At 36.5% G+C, this 24,194-nt stretch overlaps 1 protein-coding gene across 6 annotated transcripts in view; it reads left to right on the plus strand.

Moving 5' to 3' along the window:
* LOC111153487 (vacuolar protein sorting 13 homolog A) overlaps window positions 1-24,194 on the plus strand; it is a 225,743-nt gene that overhangs the window by 124,153 nt on the left and 77,396 nt on the right. For all 6 annotated transcript variants that reach the window (XR_002641007.1, XM_022512530.1, XM_022512531.1 and 3 more), the window contains 8 exons: window positions 1,401-1,551; window positions 8,604-8,731; window positions 9,481-9,650; window positions 10,390-10,607; window positions 11,290-11,522; window positions 21,254-21,346; window positions 22,279-22,635; window positions 23,770-23,871. Coding sequence is in view for 5 of the 6 variants with exons in the window: in XM_022512530.1 (XP_022368238.1) it covers window positions 1,401-1,551; window positions 8,604-8,731; window positions 9,481-9,650; window positions 10,390-10,607; window positions 11,290-11,522; window positions 21,254-21,346; window positions 22,279-22,635; window positions 23,770-23,871 (1,452 nt within the window). In the remaining variant the exon portion in view is untranslated. The remainder of the gene's footprint in view (window positions 1-1,400; window positions 1,552-8,603; window positions 8,732-9,480; window positions 9,651-10,389; window positions 10,608-11,289; window positions 11,523-21,253; window positions 21,347-22,278; window positions 22,636-23,769; window positions 23,872-24,194) is intronic.

Raw genomic sequence — 24,194 nt, forward strand, 5'->3', positions numbered from 1 at the left:
TTAGATATGGTTGTAATATTTAACTTCAGCTTATTAATTTATATGAACATACTAGTTTTGTAATACCAGCTACAAAATAAACACAAGATGTCATGAATGAAAACACTGGACTAGTATATCTTCTTTGAACTATAGTCAAAGGAATACTGGTACACATAAAACTCATTTTGTGGAATTGTTTCTTTGAGATGATTAAGTGTATCAATTTAAAACTCATAGTTTTTTATTTTGTTTTGTTGTTTCACAAGATTGCTATTGTGTTTAAGTTCTCCAGAGAAACATAGTCAATAGGATGTGTGTGTGTGTGTGTGTGTGTGTGTGTGTGTGTGTGTGTGTGTGTTTATGTATACACTTGGTCTGGATACAGTAGATTGACTTCTTGATGACTCCGTTTTAGCCTCTCCCTGACACTCAGGATGAGGTTTGGGAGGGGTTAAAGATGTGGTCTCCTGAGCCAGGCGGCAACAGCTGTTAACTACTTGGGTGGATCATGAAGAGCCGATTTCATCCTGGTTGGCCTGCCCCAGAAGGCGGCTGGTATTTGTAGATGGTCTGTGCATCCTGTGTATATTCTGTATACATATCATATGTGTGACATCTTGAATAATATTGGACCAAATATGTAGGTCCTGTGATCTAGCCGAGTCGATGTAGAATTAACCATGATAGCTCTTTTTTTTTTTTTTAAGATTTTATTTATTTATTTGACAGACAGAGATTACAAGTAGGCAGAAAGACAGGCAGAGAGAGAGAGGAGGAAGCAGGCTCCCTGCAGAGCAGAGACCCCGATTCAAGGCTTGATCCCAGGACCCTGGGATCAACCATCATAGCTCTTATGTTGGTAATTTTAGGCTAAATTCACAAGACATGGGGAGCATGAGTTCTTTAAGTTCTTTAAGTGGATTTAAGTATGATATTTAACCATTTAAGTCTCAGCTTCTTATACAGTCAGGATATATTCTTTATACCTATAACTTTTGTGAGGTTCAAATGAAATAATTTATATAAAATACATTGTGAACTATTTTTCATGATGCAGATCAACATTTTTGAGTAATTTGCATTTGTAAATCGAGGTGTTTAGTAACTAAAAAAATGCAAAATAACTGGATAAATGGAAGTTCATTTTAAAGGCTTTAAATTATTAGGTTAATTGATATGTTCATAACAAAAAACTTATCATTCATAGTTTCATTGGTATTGACATCTAATTTCCGTACTTCACAAGGTACTAAAGATTACATGGTCATTTAGGAAACTGAATATCCTATTAGTAGAATTATCTATTGCATTAAAAAATTGGTTTGTAGAGGACTGGGATGAAACACATGCTTTTCAATGTAAGCGAATTTCTAACTACATAAAGTAGTGTTAAAATAAACAAATCTTTCTTTTCACAGTTCATTCTTAGTCAAGAAGATATGACAACTATTTTTAAAACATTATATGGCAATATTTGGTACGAAGAAGGTGGTGGTGCCTCACCTGCAGGAGTAAAAGAACAGAATAGTGTTAATAGTGGGGCTACTAATGCTTCACACCATTTAGAAGGTATGTTCTTAACTTACCATTAACCTTCCCCTTCCCATCTCTAATCCCACATTTCTTCCTCCTTCCTTTCCAGTCTCTAGTTTGGGTTTTTGAAAATAAGGTTTATAGATCTTGTATAATTAGCTAATCCTATGTGGGTATCTCCAAATTGTTATTAGGCATTCTGTTTATTTTTTTCTGTTGAATCAAAATTCCTAGTTGTGTTGTGACAAAATTCCTTCGTATTTATTCTTGTTATTCCAACTGCCCTATACATCCTTATTTTCAATTTTTCTCCCCATCCACCTCTTCTCCCTAGTTCTTAGTGCAGCATATATCCCAGATAGAATATATTACATTAAATTAGGAGTATCGAAATATTAAGGATGTCAAGAAAGAATGATCATTACTAAATGATGAATTTCAGCAAGCATCTGGAAGATAGATAGGTAGAGGAGGGCAGGGGGAACTGTAACTCAGAAAGAGGTTTTATCTAATACTCGATTTAATGTGGTGTGTGGAACCTGACTGGGTTCTAAGTTTAGCACCAGCACATAAGAGAGAATTGGGTCAGTTAAGGTTGCTGGGAGGACTATGCTTCGTAAGAATAGAGTTCTCATTCTGGCATTTGAGGGGATCCTCAAACCTTCTTCTCTCCAAATGACACTTACTAGTCTACCAGACCCTCTTGCAAAGCCCTGAGATAACACACACCTCTTCCATTCAGGGAGAGTCCTAACACTACACTTATGACTTTACATGAAACTCTCTTCTTACTGGATAGAATAATCAGCCCAGTCCGTTATTGTTAAAATATTCACGGTTAGGTTAAGAAAATAGCAAGAAGTTAATCATAAAAGAAACCAGGATAACTGAATATTATTTTCTTAGTGAAACAGAAATAATTCAGGTAACAAGAATGTAAACAAACTCTAATTCGTAATCAGAGGATTTTGAGAATATAGAAACTGTAGCTTACCCTCACTATTTTCCACCCTCTCAAGATAAGAAAGAGTTCTTGGAACCCAAAAATATGATTGGTGAAATTCAGAACAAATGCAGTAAGCGTGAGGTTAAAATGTAAGTACTGAGTTGGAATATATAGTTGATGTAATCTCCCGTGACACAGCAGAAAAATAAGCCACAGAGACATAAAGTGAGATAAAACTTACGATGTATAGACCTTTCAAAAGTTGCAAAATCCAGAATAATAAGTGTCTTAGGAGAAAGAACTGAGAAAATGGAAGAGAAGAATCTTTCAAAGAAATGATAGAAGAACATTTTTAAAGGTAAATAAATATTGAAATAAATTCTTGGATATAAAAAATCTAACAAGTTTCAAGCAGATGGGATAAACAAAGATTGCCCATGCAAACACATTTTCATGAAATGTCAGAACAACAAAGATCAGATTCTTAGTTTCAGAACAAAAGCAAGCTGTTTACTAGGGGCTTGGGAAAAAAGTGATTGGAATCAGATTGCCATGAACAGAACTCAATGGGACAGGGTAGATGGATGATAAAAGACAATGGAGCACTAAAGTTATATTTCTAAGGAAATGATTTTGAAGTTAGGATTCTATATATAGTCAAACCATAAAATGTGAAAACACAATAATTCTCAAATTTCTAGTGACTCAAAGTTTACTACTTTCATACTCATTCCTAAAGAAATTTGTTTGAAAATTTAACCTAGTGAAACAAACAAGGAATCCAGGAAAAAAGACAACATGGGATCCAGAAACAATGGGCCTACCCAGAAGTGCATTGAACAGGAATCCCAAAATTTTCTATTTTATTGGGCTATTCATTACAGAGGAATTCAGAAAGCCGTAAGAAAAATTTTGTAAAGTGGAAGAATGTCTTAAAAAAAATAGCATAAATTTCATATAATATGTGGAATGAGGGATTAATTAACTACATTATGTGAGTGATATGGGAAAGGCGGCATGTTTTTGGTTCCTAAGAAGGGAGAAATCTTACTGTGTAAATAAGAATGTAAAGGTTATTAACCATGTTAATGTAGAGATGAAGACATAACTGACCAAAGCTGGAAGATAGGAAGATAGGACAGATAGAGGAAGTGGAAAGGACTTAAGTAGTGGGGAGTGTAAAGATAATGTCTGAAATAAAAGAAAAATAAACATTTAAGTACATTATTGTTTTAATAATTTTCTTGAAGTTTGCACATACACCAAAGTAGAAGGAATAAAGGAATGAATCCACGCACACCTATCAACACAGTTTCAGCAACTGGTATCATGTGGCTGCCTTATCACAGCTTCAAGTCTGCATATTCTTCCCCCGACCCCACTAGATGACTTTAAAGCAAATCTCAGATGTTCTATCTCTAATCGATATTTAAGTAGTAAGAACTTTACTTTTTGTTTATTTTTTGTTTTAAGAAGATTTTATTTATACATTTGAGAGAGTGTGAGAAAGAGCATGAGTGGAGTGAAGGAAGGGCGTAGGGAGGAGCAGACTCCCCGCTGAGCTGGGAACCCAGTGCAGGGCATGATCCCAGGACTCAGGGATCATGACCTGAGCCAAAGGCAGATGCTTAACTGACTGACCCACCCAGGCACAGCAGAACTCTACTTTTTAAATGTAGTCATAGTAACATTATCACCCCTAAAATTTTAGCTATACCTCCTATGTACCATGAAAATAATCCTAGTAGGCTTCATTTTCTCCTGGTGATCTCAGAAATGTTTCTTTACAAGTTTGTATTTTTTTTAACAATGATAAAGGGATCCATTCACAAAAAAGATCCAACAACTTTAAATGTAACTAATAACAGAACTTCAAAACATGCAGCAAAAATTGACAAAACTGAAGGAAGAAATATACATACACAGAATCAGTTGCGGATTTAGCATACCACTCTTAGTAGTTGATAGAATATAAAAAAAAAATCAAAATACAGAGCATTTGAACACTGTTAACAAACTCACCTGATGTTAGTATAATACTACACTCAGTAATTGCAGAATGCACTTTTTTCATTTTTTGTTAACGGGCTCTTGGAATAGTCACAAGGGTAAACCATTCTGGGGGCAATGAAGTTTTCTGGTCATATGGAATTCACTTAGAAGTCATTAGCAACAGGATGTCAAAAAAGCTTGAAATACTTGGACATTAAACAATTTTTAAAATTTTAAAATTGTCAAAAAAGACAAGGAAATGGGGTGCCTGGGTGGCTCAGTGGGTTAAGCCTCTGCCTTCAGCTCAGGTCATGATCTCGGGGTCCTGGGATTGAGCCCCACATCCGAAGCAGGGAGCCTGCTTACCCCTCTCTCTCCGCCTGCCTTTCTGCCTACTTGTGCTCTCTCTCTCTGTCAGATAAATAAATAAAATCGTAAAAAAAAAACAAAAACAAAAAACCAAAGAAAATTAGAAAATTATTTAAACTGGAAGGTAATGAACATAAAATCTAATAAAAATTTGTGGAATGCGATTAAAGCACTGCTGAAAGAACTTTGTAGCTATAAGGGATTTGATGAGGATAGAACAGAGTTTAAAAAGATTAAAGGTTTTGCCTGGAGAAAAACCTTTAGAAGAAAAAGAGCAAATTAAATCCAAAGTAAATAAAAGGAAGCAGTATTACAGATAGGAATAGAAATCAATTGAAGAGAAGTGGACATACAGTGGAGAAAATTAGCAAAGTCAGAGATTGTTTTCATTGGAAAAAATGAATAAAGTTTATGAATCCTTAATAGGACAAAGGAGTGAGAGAGAGAACAAATTATCAGTATCAGAATTAAATAGATATTACAGATTGCTATCAAGACAATAAGGGACTATTATGGATTATTTTGTGAGAGTGAATTCTACAACTTGTTTGAAATGGACAAATTTCCTGGAAAACAAAGTTGCCAAAGTTGACATGAGAAGAAATAAGAAGTCCGAGTAGCCCTGTATCTGTTAAAGGAATTGAATTTCAGTGATAAATTCTGTTAAATATTGACATTCAAAATAATGTGTTACACAGACTCTTCTGGAAAATAAAAGGAGGGAACACTTCCTTGGCCATTTTCTAAAGCCAGCATTACCGTGGTTAAAAAAAGAAAAAGTTGGGGCTCCTGGGTGGCTCAGTTGGTTAAGCAACTGCCTTCTGCTCAGGTCTTGATCCTGGAGTCTGGGATCGAGTCCCACATGAGGCTCTCTGATTGCCAGAGAGTCTGTTTCTCCCACTGTCCTCTCTCCTCTCATGCTCTCTCTCTCATTCTCTCTCTCTCTCTCTCTCAAATAAATAAATAAAATCTTAAAAAAGAAAAAGTCTTTTCAAAAAAAAAGAATATCACACACTAATATCCTTCATGAACACAGACATGGAAATTCTTAACAACATATTAATCATATTAATTAACAATCATATTAATCATACTGAATCCAGCAATAAGGATATAAGATATTCATCTTGACCAGGTGAGAATTATCTCAAAATGCAAAAGTTGGTTTAACAGCCAAAAATCAATTAATAAATTTACCAAATTAACAAAGAGGGAAAAAATCATATCTCAGTAGATGCAGAAAAAAACATTTGACAAAATTCTGCACCTATTTATGATGAAAACTAGAAATATCTAAAAGACATACTTAATACTGAAGTGTTAAGTTTTCCCCCTAAAGTGGGCATAAGTAGAAAGTGTTCAGAATCGTCATCATACCAGGTTAACTAATAGCCATGGACAGAGTTACAAGGCCAGGAGAAGGCTTAAGAGGTCTACAGAGTAGAAAGAAGTAAAAGTTCCTTTGATTAGATAGCCGGAAAAAAAAAACAAAGGTCAAAAAAAAAAATTGTGAAAGACAAAAATTTATACTGTCTGATTTCAAAATTTGCAGTAAATCTAAAGTTAGCATAGACAGATTTGTAAAACTGAAGAGTCCAGAAAACCCACAAGTGGAGTCAACTGATTTTCAACAACAAAGACTAGTCAATAGGGAAAGGATAAATCTTTTAACAGGAAATACTGAAGCTTGTCCCTTAATGCCATACACAGGAATTATTTTGAGATGGATGAAAGACATATTTGAAAGCCAAACTTTTTTTTTTAAAGATTTTATTTATGTATCAGAGGGAGGGAGGGAACACACGCAAGGAGAGTGGCAGGCAGAGGGAGAAGAAGCAGGATCTGTGGTGAACAAGGAACCCGATGTGGTACTCAGTCCCAGGACTCTGGGATCATGACCTGAGCTGAAGGCAGCCGCTTAACCAACTAAGCCACCCAAGCGTCCTTGATAGCTAAAACATTTAAGCTTCTAGAAGAAGCCATGGAAGAATAGTTTCATGATCATGGGGTTGCCAAAGATTTCTTAGGTAGATAAAACACTAATCATAAAAACTATATAAAATAGAATTCATAAACATTTTCAGCTTCTCCTTATCCAGAGATGGTATCAAGATTGTGAAAAGTGAGGCCTCAGTCTGGGATACATATTCATGATACATATATCTGACATTGTTTTCATATCTAGAATACCTGAAAACTCCTTGAAATTAATAACTTGAAACTAAAATAATTACCAGATGAGTTGGATACTTGGGAAAGGAGGATATATTAACAGGAAACTACACAGGGGCACCTGGGTGGCTAGTGGTTAAAGCCTCTGCCTTCAGCTCAGGTCATGATCTCAGGGTCCTGGGATCGAGCCCCACATCGGGCTCTCTGCTCAGCGGGGAGCCTGCTTCCCCCTCTCTCTCTCTGCCTGCCTCTCTGCCTACTTGTGATCTCTGTCTGCCAAATAAATAAATAAAATCTTAAAAAAAAAAAAAAATCTCTTCAAAAAAAAAAAAAAAAAAGGAAACTTACACAGATGAAAATGTGCTATTAGCACATATTTATCAGGAAAAGTTCATTTTACCAGATGAGTCAGATTTTAAGACTGACAGCTTCAAGTGTTGACGAGAGTATGAGACAACTGAGACTCATAATGCTGTTGGGAACGTAAAATAGTGTAACTATTAAGAGTTTGGGGGTTAACATGTATCTACCCTGTGACACACAATTCCAGGTCCAAGTATTTCCCCGACCCCACTCCAAAATAGGTGTATATATACACTACATGACTTACTCAGCAATATTTGTAGCAGATTTATTCATAATCATTTAAGTCTGGGAACAACCCATATGTTCGTTAGTCCTAGAAGGGGCAAATTGTGTGTTTTCATAGACTGCGTAAGAAAGCATGAACTACTAATACATGTGGCAGCATGGATGGCTGTCAGGAGCATGTTAATGGAAAGAAGCCAAACATAAAAGAGGTTTTACTCTTAATGTTACTCTATACAGAATTTGAGGACAAACAAAACTAACCTTTCTGATTAAAATTAGAATGGTAAGGAGGTTGGGGAAGAGCTGGAAAAGGGTATGAGAGAACTTTTGGGAGTGATGTAAATATTTAGTAATCTTAATGGGAGTGTTGGTAGTGTGGATGTACAAAATCTCATTAAATTGTTCAGTTGCTATCAACTTATTTTACTGATACAAATTTTACCTAAATTAAAAATAAGTTACGTGGTGGCACTGATCTGTGCAGTTGGGTACCGTGAGAAATAGCAATTGCTGTATTTTAATAAAAAGCTCATTTAATATATTCCGTGTACATATAATGCCTTGACTCAAAATGTAGAATGCAGAAAAGAAGGAATTTTGGATCCTTCTTTTCAGTGTGACAGTTGTTTAAAATATCTAAGATATCTTGTTTGGTTTTAATTTTTTGAAGTAAAATTTAAATATTAAACTATGCACCAGGTAGTCTAATTAAAGTATTTTGTACATATTCTTTCACTTAATCCCCAAAACAAACCCAGTGGTTGGTTCTGTTATTCTCACCTTACAAAAATGGAAATGGAGGCACCAAGTGTTAATTAATATTCCTAAGCTATCACGGAAAGAATCCCAAGCTGGGCGTTACTGAGTTCAACTTCTGAATTTTCTAATCTTTATTCTTTTCTTGAGTAACATTATTCTACATATTTAATTGAAAATTCTGCTAAACCTATTAAAACCTATTTTCATGATTTTTACCTTTCTTGACTTTTTTTACCCAATAACTTTGAATTTTTCCAAGGAACAACTGTAGTGACTGCTGCTGTGGTAGAAATCCATTCACAGGCCTCTCAAGTTAAGACAACACTGAATATGAGCTTCAGAACCGACTATCTCACCATGGTCCTATACAGTCCGGGTCCCGACCAGGTGAGTTAGGAAAAAAAAATATTTTCTCACTTGATGAAAATTATATAGGTGAACGCTTATTATTAAAGTAACAGTTGTTGGGGCGCCTGGGTGGCTCAGTGGGTTAAGCCGCTGCCTTCGGCTCAGGTCATGATCTCAGGGTCCTGGGATCGAGCCCCGCATTGGGCTCTCTGCTCTCTAGGGGAGCCTGCTTCCTCCTCTCTCTCTGCCTGCTTGTAATCTCTCTGTCAAACAAATAAATAAAAACTTAAAAAAAAAAAAAATAAAGTAACAGTTGTTAATAATTTGTATGTATTTTGAAGTCTCTTTTCCTCTGAAAAATGTTACTGATCATTTCACTTTAATACCAAGTTTAACCATTGCCCTTTTAAGATGAGTTATCTTTCCTAAACTCAGTGATGTAAAAAACAGATTTTTTTAAAGATTTTATTTATTTATTTGACAGACAGAGCTCACAAGTAGGCAGAGAGGCAGGCGGAGAGAGAGAGGTGGAAGCAGGCTCCCCACTGAGCAGAGAGCCCGATGCAGAGCTCGATTCCAGGATCCTGAGATCATGACCTGAGCTGAAGGCAGAGGCTTTAGCCCACTGAGCCCCCCAGGCGCCCCTAAAAAATAAAATTTTAAGTGAAATTTTTTTTGGCCTTTCATTAGCAAGCCCTATAGAGATAAAGAAGGTGGTAGTTCATATCTTAAAATAAGTATTAGACTTTGTTTTTGTGTAAAAGTTGTATTGATTTCCTCTTCCACAGACTTCCTTTATAGATGTTCGTGATCCTTCTCTGAAACTTGCTGAATTTAAGTTGGAGAATATCATAAGCACTGCAAAAATGTATACAGATGACTCAACATTTTCTTCCTTTTCATTAAAAAACTGTATTTTAGATGATAAAAGGCCTCATGTCAAGAAGGCAACTCCTAGGTAATAGTATTCTTACTTTTTACTTGGGAAATGGTTGATGATATTTTATAAAACATATTCCCGAAGTTGCATGCTTGTTTTCTGGGTGCATCACAAGATCTTCAGAACTTCAGTTTAATGGAGTTATGGTTCTCAGTCTTATGTGCTGTTCTTACTGGATGGTCAGTGGATTGGTTAAGTAGAAATAAACAGTGCAATTAAATTGGATTTTTTTTTTAAAGATTTTATTTATTTATTTGACAGACAGAGATCACAAGTAGGCAGAGAGGCAGGCAGAGACAGAGAGGGGAGGAAGCAGGCTCCCCGCTGAGCAGAGAGCCTGATGCGGGGCTCGATCCCAGGACCCTGAGATCATGACCTGAGCCAAAGGCAGAGGCTTAACCCACTGAGCCACCCAGGCGCCCCTAAATTGGATTTTTAAATTAATCTCTATTTAGATTATTATTGATCTCTGCAAGTTGTAAACATGAAAACATGAAAAATCGAGGGAAAACATGAAAAATTAAGACAAATATGCTGAGATTCTAAGTTCTAATTTCTTACAGATGTACTTCCTAGTTTATGAAACAGTTGTGCTCCAGAAGTTTCTAAGTCTGTTATTTGGAATACTTTGTGACCTTCCTGGGAGAAATAACTTCAGAATGCTGGTTTGCTGTTAGTAAATGGTTAAGAGGTCTTTTGCCTTTTGTTGGTGTGTTTGGTTATTTGTAAGATGGATTGTTGTTATTGCGTTTTTCAGAATGATAGGACTGACAGTTGGGTTTGACAAAAAGGACATGATGGATGTAAAGTACAGAAAAGTCAGAGATGGTTGGACAACTGATTTAGTCCTTCAAGAGATGTATATTTGTGCAAGTGTGGAATTTCTGCTGACAGTTGCAAATGTCTTTCTTGAGGCCTACACCACAGGCACTGCTGTAGAAACCAGTGTTCAAACATGGACTGCTAAGGAAGAAGGTTAGTTATTAGCTAAAATATTTCATAACTATAACTAAAATGCTACAGTAGCACTCACCATTGATTACCTTTCTAGATGATGAGGTTAAGTGAATTACTAAATTAAAATTTTTATTTTTCATAGGTAAAAGGAAAACTTAAATGTGCTTTCAGGTAGAATGTGCAGTTTGCGTATTTTTCAGGATGTAAATATATATTGGGTTCACGAATTATGAACAATATATAAACAAATAGACTTCCCTACAGGCAGCAATTTCAAAGAATGTTTTGACAAAAACAAGTAGGGAGAATAACAAATCAACCATTACTTTTCATAATTACAGATAATAATTACAGATAATAATTCTTTCATTTCTGTTATCTTTATAGCTCTCCACTATTTTTTACATACTTCATTCCTTATGGTAGAGCAGAAGTAGTATCAAGTTGAGAGTTGGAAACTGGGTTAGTTAGTTAGTTAGTTAGGGTTTTTCTCCCCACATTTTTAAATGTTCTGGAGACTATAGCATCGTGAACTCTTACACTAAGAGAATTGCAGTAGATTCCTTTGGGATCTAAGATTCTTTTATTTTTTTACTTGGAATGAAAAAACATTTTCTCAGAAATAATTATTCGTAAATAATATGTATAACAAAGATCAATAAATATTTTAAAATGTGAACATACTTTTGTTTCTGTTTAGTACCTGTACAGGAATCAGACAAATGGGAAGTTAATATTATCATTAAAAATCCCGAAATTGTGTTTGTGGCTGATATGACAAGAAGTGATGCTCCTGCCTTAGTCCTTACAACACAATGTGAAATTTGTTGGAAAGGTGACCTTGAGAACAATACAATGACTGCTGCCATTAAAGATCTTCAAGTGAGAGCATGCCCATTCCTTCCAGTCAAGAGAAAAGGCAAAATCACTACGGTGAGTTTACTCTTTCATTATCTGCTTAATTGTAAACTATTTTGGATTCAGTATATACCACTTTAGAAAACTACCTACGTACTTTCCAGCCTTTCTCTGTAAAATACCTTTCTTTCTTCTCGGAGAGCCTAGTCTAGATTATTATTACTCCAGCTTTGAAACTCTTCTTTCTCCAGGTGCTCCTCAGTGTGGTATGTATTAAGATGCGTTTTTCTCACCGTGGCTTTCTCACCACTTCAGTTGAATTCTCTTAGGCCTTTGAGACTTTCTACTAGTTGTTCACTTCGTTGTTTCAGTTTTATTATTTTAAATCTTTTTTCTCCCATATGGAGATTTTGGCTCAGATATGTTTCTTCTTTTCTTTTTTAAAGATTTTATTCATTCATTTGACAGAGAGAGAGACAGCGATAGAGAGAACACAAGCAGGGGCAGAGGGAGAAGAGAATCAGGCTCCCTGCTGAGCAGGGAACCCGACGTAGGGCTGGGTCCCAGGACCCTGGGATCATGACCTAAGCTGTAGGCAGATATTTAATGACCGAGCCACCAAGTTGTCCCTGTTTTTTTTCTTTTCTGCATATAACTTATTTGAACATTCAGCCATTTGCCTTGAAAAAAATCACATTTTTGTTTTACTCTCTGGTAGCCTCTTAGTTTTGCACCTATTCATAACTGATTAGTTTATTTCTTCAAAGACATCTTTTTCAACTCTTATTACTTCTACTGCTCATATAGGACACTTATAAAATGTGTATGTAGACTTCTGCAAGGAGTACTAGAAGCATAAATGTGGTAGTGGTATAAATACCATCAACATAGAAATATAAGCTATAATTTTGTTATACGTAGTATGCATATATTAGGATACAAGAGAGTTTATTGTCCTAGTTTGCAAGACTGATGGCTCACCACTAGGAAAGAAGGAAAGAGAAATGGAGGGGATATAAGGGCACCTCGGTGGCTCAGTGGGTTAAGCCTCTGCCTTCAGCTCAGGTCATGATCTCAGGTCTTAGGATCAAGCCCTGCATCAGGCTCTCTCCTCAGTGGGGAGCCTGCTTCCCCCTCTCTCTGCCTGCCTCTCTGCCTACTTGTGATCTCTCTCTTTCTGTCAAAAAAGAAAAGAAAAGAAATGGAGGGGATACAGATTGTCTTTTAGGTTAAAATATAGAAATCTTACATATATTTCTTCTGTCTATACGTTTGGCTTTGTTAAAAGACAAAATCTGACCAAGTAAATTTGAAGATCTACTTGGCTTTATTAAGCAATTCATGCGTTGGCTGCATCCCATCTAGCAAAAAGAAGCTCCTAGGAGTTATATAAAATGAAGATTCTTATTAAGGAGGACGGGGCAAGGAAGTTATTAGCAAAAGAAAGGATTGTCTTGGACAAGGTCATGTTCCCTTAGGGAGAAAAGAGGGAGTCTTCTTGGTGGATTAATTTATCTTCCTTTTGGGGATAGAGAAGGGTCCATGTGACAGATTACCTCATTGGTGCAGGCCAAAAAATTCCTGACTGACGAAGACTGCATTTCCAGGGGAGGTTGAAACCGCAGTTAGCTTAGGTATTAAGTTTAGTGACTTAGCCTAGCATACGCGACTCCATCTTGATCCTCTGGTTTTCTTTTTAACAACTTGAACTTAGCTGTATGACACACACAAAGGGTTGGGAAATGTGGTCTTTTTTTCTGAGCTACCTTGTACTCAGGTAAAACTTTTATTTCTATAGAAGAGAAGAGGACGGTCTTGAGCATACTGCGAAGGCACGCACGAGTTGTGTCTTTCCACGGTGTCAGCTTTATTTAATCATAAAGCAAAGTTAAATCACAATTAGAAAGCAGGTTCAGGATTCCAGACACAGTGACAGTTCACCGTGTGATTCAACTTGGCTTCTTACACAGCACACCAAGCAGGGCATAAGACAAATCACACAACAAACACGATAACAGAAGTTAGTGAACCAAATGTGAAGTCAGTCTGTGGGCGTGAAGAGGAGACAAGGCCACCGTCTGGGCTGGGTCAGCTCTCAGCACTTACTGCTTCTGATGTTCAAGCAGGGAAGGATCTCCGTTCTGTTCGGAGATCAATCAGGCAGAGCCTTCACAGCAATTGCCTTTTTAAAGTGGTCAGACATAGGGGGTCAGGTCTGAAGAGTCTGACAGTTTACTGCCCAAATCCTCCCCTTTCAAAGGGATTTAGTCAGTTTTGGGTCTCTGCAGACCTCCTCTGGTCCTGCTCCTTCTCAGTTCTGGGGTGTCTGCTGACGTCGGTCCCGGTGATATCTCCTAGCTGCAGTACCTTAACTGCTCGAGCCCTTGCTTCACACAGGCTCCTACTTGACGTGAGAGACTCCATTTTGCTCCCGACGAGGAAATAACAGATAGCAATTAGAGGTCCTGCCCTACCGGTCCACTCAGAGGTCTCTTCCCTTGTCCACACAAATAATTCATATTTGTCTTTTCTCACCCGTAGAACAAATTTATCTCTTCCTTAAGGGCTGCAGTCTCAAAGTTCAGAATCTTTAGGTGACAGCTTTCTTTGTTCAGTCTGCCATGACTTCTCCTTTTTGATAATCTATTAACCAATAGACACATAAGCCATGTCTTTTCAGCAAACACTCCATCACCACACACACAACCGTTATATAATGGTGGCGTAAGGGCAGGATAACTGCAGTTTAAAAACGCATTCAGAAAAGTTGGAATGGGGAGCACTTGTTAGTCACTTACCCGTAACGATTGTCACATCCTTCTGAGCAGAACTGTGAAAACCTGCAGCTCTTGCAACAGAGTCAGGTTCTTGGGTGAGCCCGTGTTGGAGTCTTCTGTTTTCACTCCCATGGAAAAACATGGTCATTTGCTCAGATGGCGCCAGCTTTCTCCTCTAAAAGATGTTTTTGTTTTGTTTTTTTTTTTTGTTTTTTTTTTTTTTAAGCAATTATTCTCTGTAGAGACATCTGAAGTGGCTATTGCCTTTTTTTGGGAGCTGCCCTGTTTTCACACTTTGCTTCCTACTGAGCGAGTTACTTGGAGATTGTTGTAGCAGGTGAATTAACAAAAGACTTTTGCATGGCTGATAATAGTTTCTTAGGCAGTTTTTCATTCCTTAAACATTTAGTTTAGTTCTGGGTAGTTCCAGGTATAAGCAACCATAATGAAAGAATGCATCCATTCATTTATTCTAGAAAACTCCCATTTTATTTACTAATCTCTATAGTCTACCTTCATCCAGACTTAGTAAATAGGACTGGGCAAGGGGGACAGGCATCATCTGTACTCTCATTTTTGTTGTTGTTGTTTTTGTCACGGGCTAGTTCCCGTGTTTGATTTTAACGGAAACTGCCAGAAAAAGACTAGGAACTGCAGTCTTCTCTCTTGCTGAGGCCCTTCCTTAGAGCCGGACTCTCCTCAGTATTTTCTTTTCTCTTACACGGCTTTGCAAACAGCAGGATGAAGGAATTAATAAATAGCAGCCTTCTAAATATTCCAAACCTGTCTGGCAGTAGGCTTTTTTCTAAAACACATTGTCTGCCTTCCTAGGTATCACCAGTAGCAGCTTCACCAAATATTTTGCTCTGACATTGTTAAAGTCATTAGCTTTGCATTTTTGTAACCAGAAGGCCAGGGGTGCAAAGCACCTGACTCTGGGGTCCCAAACAGACAGCGCTTGGCCACTGGCTGCTTGCAGAATCCAAAGGCAGACACATGAGTGGCGGGAAATAAGGAATTTATTTCAGTGAGGCCAACACTGAGAAGACAAGGGTCCAGTATCTCAAAGATTGTCTCCAAGGTGCCAAAAATGTTTCTAGGTTTATATAAGGAAGAAGCGCGACAGAGATCGGTGGGTCCATGCAGGTGGGTGGTAAAGGTCGGGTCGATCATTTTCCTGGGGTCAGTCACATGGGGTCTTGCTGGCTCAGGGCAGTCCTCTCTGCTTGAGGGATGGTTTCAGCCCATCAGGGAATACTTTGCCACCAGGGTCTTTTGCCTGAGTTAAGAAATAAGATGGAAAGAAAAACTTAATCTTTTAGAAAGTACAGATAGAGGTCAAATGGAGATAGTTGATGTCCTCTCTCATTTTAAAAGAGCCCATGTCCATTCAGTTGCTAAATCAGTCAGATATTTTGACTTTGTTACAGTGGTACCAACTTCCAGGTATGAAATTCTGTATTAGGATATTAGGTAGGCTTCTGTAACAAGAGGTACCACCCCCCACCCCCTGGTTAACTACATTGTTAGCATGGTTAAACTGCATTTAAAAGATTCTTTACATATTGCTGCTGGGTATTCCTGGGATGTAACTTAATCTACTTGTTCAAAGAAATTGATTTTTTCTTCTTGGTCCCATTCTGCTGACCATTTTGAAATTGCTGACCATTACACTCTACCTAGCAGTAGCCTTCTACTTAGTATACAGCTAAAGAATTTGACAAATAACATGAAGGTAAATCACTTCCAAGTTTTGAGAGAACTACTCTGCTCCTATCTCTGCCGCCCCCCTCCACCCTGTGCCCCCCGCCTTGGGGACTTTGCAAGGTTGTCTTGGTAGCTTGCTTCTGCTTTGAAGCAGACTTTTTAAACATCACTTTCAACTTGTAGATGGATTATTACTGTGTGTGCTACAAGTTGCTTCCTTCACAGATGGAAATAGAAATCTAGAGAAGGAGATCTTTAGCTGGGTAACCATGTATTAAGGGAAACTTATATGATTATAGGGAATTTTGAGAAGTGTATTTATGGCCAACCAGCAGTTTTGGCCACATACATTTTGATAAGTTGTAGTTAGTGGAACTTTAATTGATACTGTATTCATTTTGTATTAAAACAAAGTTTCTTAATTTAATATTAATTGGGGTCCATGGATGGTTAGTAGAACTTCATAAAACTTTTAAAAATGTATGTAAAGTGTTATATGCATGTGTTTTTTAAAAAGATATTTAATTTTCAAAGGCTAGATGGCACCAAATTTTTCTACCCATTTTAATATATGGGGTAGTTTGTTTCATCTTTGCTTCCTGTAGAGTATAAATTTATGTTGTCTGACCTTATTTCATTCATTAATGTTTTATAATAATTTTTGAATAAATTCCTAAATCCTAATAAAAGCTAACTCATGATCCATATGCTGAATTACTTTACATAATAATAAATAGCTGACAGCTTTTTTTTTCTAAGTCTTTATTCAAATTCCAGTTAACATACAGTATAATATTGTTTCAGGTTATAGTATAGTGATTCAGCACTTCCACACAATACCCGGTGCTCGTCACAAGTACAGTCCTTAATCCCCACCACCTTTTTAACCCCCGCCCCCCAACATCCTCTCTGGTAACCTTAGGTTTGTTCTCTATAGTTATCCGTCTGTGTTTTGGTTTGCCTCTTTCTCTCTCTTTTTTCCCTCCCTTATGTTCATCTGTTTAGTTCCTTAAATTCTTAAATGAGTGAAATCATATGGTATTTGTCTTTCTCTGACCGACTTATTTCACTTAGCATAATACTTTATAGTTCATCCACATCATTGCAAATGCCAAGATTTCATTCTTTTTGATGGCTGGCTGGTCAGCTTTTTGTTTTTTTTGAAAGATTTTATTTATTTAAGAGAGAGAGCACAAGCTGGGCGGGGTTGAAGGAGAGGGGCTGAAGGAGAAGCAGACTACGTTGAGCAGGGAGCCCAATTGCCGGCTCAATCTCTGGAGTCCAGGATCATGACCTGAGTGGAAGGCAGATGCTTAACCAACTGAGCCACCCAGGTGCCCCGGGCTGTCAGCTCTTTTAATGAATTTATCTTAATTCTATAATTTTCCTAAACTTGTTATCTTTACTAATATTTTTAATGATGCTAGATTTTCTAAAAATCACCTGCAAAAGTAACATTGTCTGTTCCTTGAATGACAGTAATGATTCATTCTCATCGTATTCCTGTTATTAAGTTAGGTGGTAATAGTATGATTTTAATATTTGCTTGTGAATTTAATGTAAAACCTTTAGTATGTTGAGAAATTTTCCCTATCTAATTTTGAAAGAATCTTAATCATGAATTTTTTTTTTTTTTGAGAATTTTATTGAGTGCTTACAACTATCTATTGAAGGAAGTATAATATGTTTACTGTTCTTATAATAAATTACATTAATAGTTTTTCCTGTAGTATATGAGCCTTACATTTATGGGTAAAATACCCTAAATTGGAGACTATTTTATTTATTTTTTTAAGATTTATTTATTTATTTATCTGACAGAGATCACAAGTAGACAGAGAGGCAGGCAGAGAGAGAGGAGGAAGCAGGCTTCCCGCTGAGCAGAGAGCCCAACGTGGGGCTCTATCCCAGGACCCTGGGATCATGACCTGAGCCGAAGGCCGAAGCTTTAACCCACTGAGCCACCCCGGCGCCCCTGGAGACTATTTAATTTCTTCCATATTTTGTTAAAAATACCTTAGAGGATTCTATAATAGAAGACTAACTCTCCTGTAAGAGTAGCTGAGGGAAGTAATTTATAGTGAGCTCCCGTAGGTTTCTGTAGGTGTTGTCTGTATCCTAAGATTGCTTCTTTGAAGGAGAAGCAGTAGCAGCAGGAAAGGAATGCATTGGTATGAGAATCACGTAAGACTGGGAGCAGTTAGGTTTGAGAGTAGGAAGGAGAAGAGAATAGTAAAATAGCACTGAAATCACAGTGGCTATAGTTGAAGACAAATAATACTAGGAAAACAGTTCCATTTTAAGAAATGATTTTACATCATTAAGTTCTCTCAGGACTGTGTTACAACTTGGCTATAATGTAGTTTTGGCATAAACACATTTATAGTTAATAACCAGCTACATTTTTAATCTTTAATAACTAGACTTGAAAATAAAGCAATTGGGTAAAGATAAACATATATCTTCGTGTTTATTTTGGGGAAAGGGTTATTATGAAAAGTTTCCAAGGTACAGAAAAACTTTCATACATATAATATTTTTTTATTTTGTTTTGTCTTCTGTAAGATAAAGAGATAACACAAACTTTATTTTGAAAATCTTGGATCATGTATTATAAAGTAGTTATAATTTTCTCCTTGAAGTTTAGAGAAATAATACACTAAATATTTAAGTTATGTACCAGTTGATCTCGCTAATGTTATTAGAATAATGGTAGATTTTATGTGATTTCTTTGGGGAGTGGGTTTGGATGTCATCCTCCCCCCGATTTATTCCTCATTGTCAGTATAAGCAGAACTCTAAGATGGCCCCCAAGATTTCTATTCTCTGTTGCATGTGTCCAGTATAGTCTTCTCTTAAATGTGTGTAGGGTTAATAAATATAATTAAGTCATTAATTAGTTAACTTGGAGTTAATCAAAGAGAGTCTGGGTGGGCCTGACCTAATTTTTAGGTTAGGTTAAAATGATGCTTTCCTGCTCACCTTGAAGGAGCAAACTGGGGAGAAGGCCACATGGCAAGAACTTGTGAATGACTAGTAGGAATAGAAAGCAGTCTCTGGCCAACAGCTAGCAAGTAAATGAAAATCTCAGTCTTGGGGCCACAAAGAAATGAATTGTACCAACAGCCTGAAGGAGCTCAGGAGATCTTTCCCTAGTTAGACCTTCAGGTGAGGACAACCAGGAGGCTGACACCTGATTTCAGCAAGATTCCTGACCCATGAAGACAGGGAAATAATAAATTTGTGTTAAGTTGCTGGATTCATACTGATTTGTTATGCAGCAGTAGAAAACAAACACAGGGGTTTGTACCAGTTATTTCAAATGAGGGAGCAGCTTTGGAATGGGCAGTATGCAGGATCTGAAGGAGTTTTACAGAGATTGATAGACAGAGCCTCAGTTGTGTTGAACAGACTCTTGGTAGGAATATGGCCATTGATGATGCTGCCAAGAGGGCCTACAAAGAATGTGAAGGATGTGTTACTGGAAACTAAAGGGATGCCCTCAAATGTAGTGACAAAGAACTTTGCAAATTGTGTCTTGTAGTTGTCTGGAAAGCAGAACTCATAAATGACAAACATGGATATATAGCTAAGGAGATTTCTAAGCTGCCTGATTTGAAGATGTTGCCTGATTTCTTACTGTTCATAATAAAATGCTAGAGCAGAGAAATGAATGGAGGAAGAACAGTTAAACAAATCAACAACAAAAAACCCCCAGAGAACCAGGACTTTATGATTTTGATATTTCTTAGACTTCCAAATGGCAGAAAAGCTATTTCTAGCTCCCAAATGTGTAGCATAGAGAAAAGACTGTGTGATTGTATAAACTTTTGCTAAATCTTAGGTCAAAAAATCATAATGTTCAGACATACAGCGGGCCCTTTCAAGAGACTAGTATGTGTTTCACAGATCTCAATCACACTGGAGGCATCTAGGAATCATAAAGATGTCATTCTTTAGCTATCTCAGCAGGAGACCACGATTATCTCAAAAAGATCAGTGGATGTTGCTTTTGTCTAATGGAGTAAAACTTTGTAAAATTTACAGAAGGCCCTCAAGGTTCTTGAGAAAATGATTTTAGCAGGGATTTTAGCAGGAACACTGCCAGCATGGACTGGGAGGGACAAAAGGTACAAAATGAAGAGTGACTCTTTGGACCCCGAAATTCTACTGGCAAGGAAGCAGGATGATAAAACCACTTGGTTACAAATTTATGCTACCTTTTCTAGGAAAGGAAGGGTGATTCAGACAGTAGAGGTGACAGCCATAGACAATTGTTCCTAGTCTTTGAAACCATATCAAGAAACTCATGTACCTGGCTGGGTTTCAGTTTACTTGGGGCTAGTGACTTCTTTTTACCTTCCATTTCCCCACTTAAACTGGAATATCTGTAATTGTTATCCTGTGTCTACCCCACCATTCTGTGTTGGGAGGATGGGAGCAGATAACTCCTCTTCCTTTCACAGATCCGCAAAAAAGAGGCTGCGCCCCAGCAGCCGTACTTAATAGATTATACCAAGGTACTTCATCTGTACCTGTGCCTGATTTAGATTTTAGACCTTGAGTTGATAACAGAGGAGACTTTGGACTTTTGCATCAGTGAGAAATAAAGATGAGATCCGTATATGATGAGATTTTAGAGTTGGGGCTATAATGGGAGGAGGCTATTAGAAACCTGAGGAGGTGAGTGAGTGTATTTTGCACTTGAGAGCAACATGAGTGTTTAGAGGCTGGAGGGCAGAATTCTACCACAGAGAAAACTTCAGTTAGTTTATGATTATATTAAGAATTACTTAGAGGGTGGTTGGGTTATGGACATTGGGGAAGGTATGTGCTATGGTGAGTGCTGTGAAATGGGTAAGCCTGATGATTCACAGACCTATACCTCTGGGGCAAATAATACATTATATGTTAATAAAAATAATTTTTTTTAAAAAGAATTACTTAATAAATCTAATGTATTTGTAATTTTTTCCTCATCTTTGGTAGCTTTTCCTATATAACTTATTTTGTTTCAGCTTTGTAATGGAGAAAATTTTATTATATGAAGTAAAATAAAATATATAATACAAGTTTTATGGGGTTTTGTGTATTTAAGCATATTTAAGATCTTTGACTTAACTATGCTTTATTAATATTGTTGCTATTGTTAATACTTTCTATTAGAAATGATAAGAATAAAAGATAATTGTGTTAGGGTCACTTCTGTTTTTAAAAAGGAACTTTAAATTGTTTATTTAACATAGCTATTTCTAGGAATGTCTGTACATAAAACTGTTTTAGAACAATGTTAATTTGGTGATATTAAATATTCTCTCCTAGGTTTTGCAGCCCTGTGACTTGTTCTATCAAGCTACTCAAATAAGTACAGATCCACAAGTGATTGATATATCAGTAAAGTCCCTCACACTAAAGGTAAGTTAAATGTAATCAGTTATTCATATATTTAGGGCACCTTTTAAAAATGTAGTAAAACCTAGAAATAATAAATTATTATATCATCTTCTAATTGTTTTTTTTTTTTTTTTTTTTTTTTTTTAAGATTTTATTTATTTATTTGACAGACAGAGATCACAAGTAGGCAGAGAGGCAGGCAGAGAGAGAGGAGGAAGCAGGCTCCCTGCTGAGCAGAGAGACCGATGCGGGGCTCGATCCCAGGACCCTGAGATCATGACCTGAGCCGAAGGCAGAGGCTTTAACCCACTGAGCCACCCAGGCGCCCCTCTTCTAATTGTTAAATAAGCAAAAAATGAAGCAGTTATGTTTTTGAAAGTTTTTATGTGACACATTATTTACAGTGTATTATTTAATACACATTTGAGTATTGTATATTTTATTTTTGTTGTACGACTTCTTCTTTAGTTAACATCTAATATTCCTATGGTATACATAGTTGAACTTAACACTTGATCAATTTAATATCTGTAAGATCCAGGTAAATATTTTAGAAATTGAAATTAGGGTCACCTGGGTGGTTTAGTTGATTCAACATCTGGCCCTTCATTTCAGGTTGTGATCTTGGGGTCATGGGGATAAGTGCCACATCAGGCTCCTCACTCAGCTGGGATTCCACTCCAGATTCTCTCCTCCCTCTGCCCTTTCCTGAACTTGTGCGCATGTGCACAATCACTGTTTCTCTCTCAAAATAAATAGATCTTTTTAAAAAATTGAAATTAATTATAGAATTTTTGAAGGCAATAAGCTATCTGCTATGTCATGGTAATGGTATTAGTTTAATATTAATTCTTCATAATACTTCAACAAGTATATTTAATGTTTTTTGAAGTACCTAATTTTTTAAAGTGGTATGGGTAGATTTTTTTACTAGTTTAAATTTTTCCCCTTAGGTTTCTCCAGTTATCATAAATACTGTGATTACCATAACATCAGCACTTTATACATCCAAGGATACCAGCCCACCAGAAACTACTTCTTCTGCAGCTCATTTATGGGAAAAGAAGGATACGAAGAATTTAAAAATGTGGTTTCTTGAAGAACCAAATGAAATTGAAAACAAAGCTCCCACAACTGAATTGGTACTCAAAGGAGAGATGATAAAAGTGAACGTTGATTCTATTTTTATAGTTCTTGAAGCTGGAATTGGTCATAGAACAGTGCCTATGCTGTTGGCAAAGTCACGTTTTTCAGGGGAAGGGAAAAACTGGAGTTCCTTGATAAATCTCTACTGTCAGCTTGAACTAGAAGTAAGTATATGCAGCATTTTTCCAGATTTTATAACAAATAATGCTACACATGGAGTATTTTTGGTATCTCACATAAATATTTTAATTAAGTTTATTGTAAACATGAATGTTGGCTCACAATACTTTTGGAAGAAAGTATACAAATTTAAGCCCTTGATATAGTTTTTATGTGTACAGTATTGTAATGTAAATTTAACTTGGATATTTCAGTTGATTTTTGATTTTATCAACTTAAAGTGATACATTAATAGTGTTGATTAGATTCAAAATTCTTATTTTTAAGAACTGAGTATCTTTTTTCCTTTAAAAGGATAATAGACTATTTCTGAATCTCTTCTAAAAGAGTAGTAGAAAGAATTAGGATATGCCTCATACTTCTTTGCGTGCATTATCTTTAGTGAGTATCTACAAAGTTCTTTCACATTTTTGTGAGAGTACTTTAATTATAAGGGAGATACTTGTTTTGAACCAACATACATTTTACTTCAGAATTTATCTACATAGAATTATCCCCAACGATAATTTTGGTTTAAGTTATGAGTTTATGTCTAGTGGAAACTAATTGAATATTCTACTAATTTGTATTAATACGAAAATGTATGAGCTGGTAAATTATTTGTTTGTTGATACAGAAATACACACTAATAGAGGTAGAACTGACTGACTAGGTTTCACATTTTGAAATTCTGGCTAGATTCTGTATATTTTGTGGAGGATATGATCTAGAATGTCTAAGAGATTCTGAGAGATCAAATAAATAAGCACTTAATGAGTTGTAATTCATCATCAAGAGATTTAAAAAAAATCAGTAGAGGTAGTCAGATCTGTTTAAAAATGTCAATAATAAATGACATTTTATTTATGACGGTTTTTGATACTTAGCCCGTCGGGAAGTCAAGGAAAGATGCTTTAAAGAGAGTTTTATTTGGATTAAATTGCGAAGACTAGACTGTGAAGTTAGCCTGGTGAGCAAAGTGCTGAGGGAGTGTGTATAAGAAGCTAAGGAAAGGCACGGAGAACAGTTATCATATAAAGAAATAGCAGAGCCAAAGGGAGTAGTGGTGGGAAACAGCATGGAAGATCATTTTAGGAAGTATAAGAATATCTTATTTCAAAATGTAATTCTCTCTCCAGGTGCATTATTACAATGAAATGTTTGGTGTTTGGGAGCCTTTGCTTGAACCCTTAGAAATTGATCAGACTGAGGATTTTAGACCATGGAATCTTGGAATCAAGGTACATTTGAAGTCTGAAATGTTTTTCAAAAACAAAGTGCATACCACAAAATAGTTTAATTTTAGTAACAACAAAGTTCAAGTTTTCTCATTATGAGCCTTGCCGCATACTTTGCTCTTTGGCCTGTGAATGTAATTTTCAGACCCAAGACCAGTGCCTCCTGTGCTAAAACAAGTAATTGTGTAACATTTATTGCGTTCTAGACCCTGTTCTAGATAGTGTACGTTTGCTTGAACCCTGACAGCGCCCCTTTGAAGTTGGAGTTTTTAACTCCATTTTAACATGTGAAGGAACTGAGACTAGAGCGCTTTAGAGCCATCCCT

Source organism: Enhydra lutris, unplaced genomic scaffold (genome assembly GCF_002288905.1).
Source record: "Enhydra lutris kenyoni isolate GAN:26980312 unplaced genomic scaffold, ASM228890v2 scaffoldscaffold33, whole genome shotgun sequence".
NCBI lineage: Eukaryota > Metazoa > Chordata > Mammalia > Carnivora > Mustelidae > Enhydra > Enhydra lutris.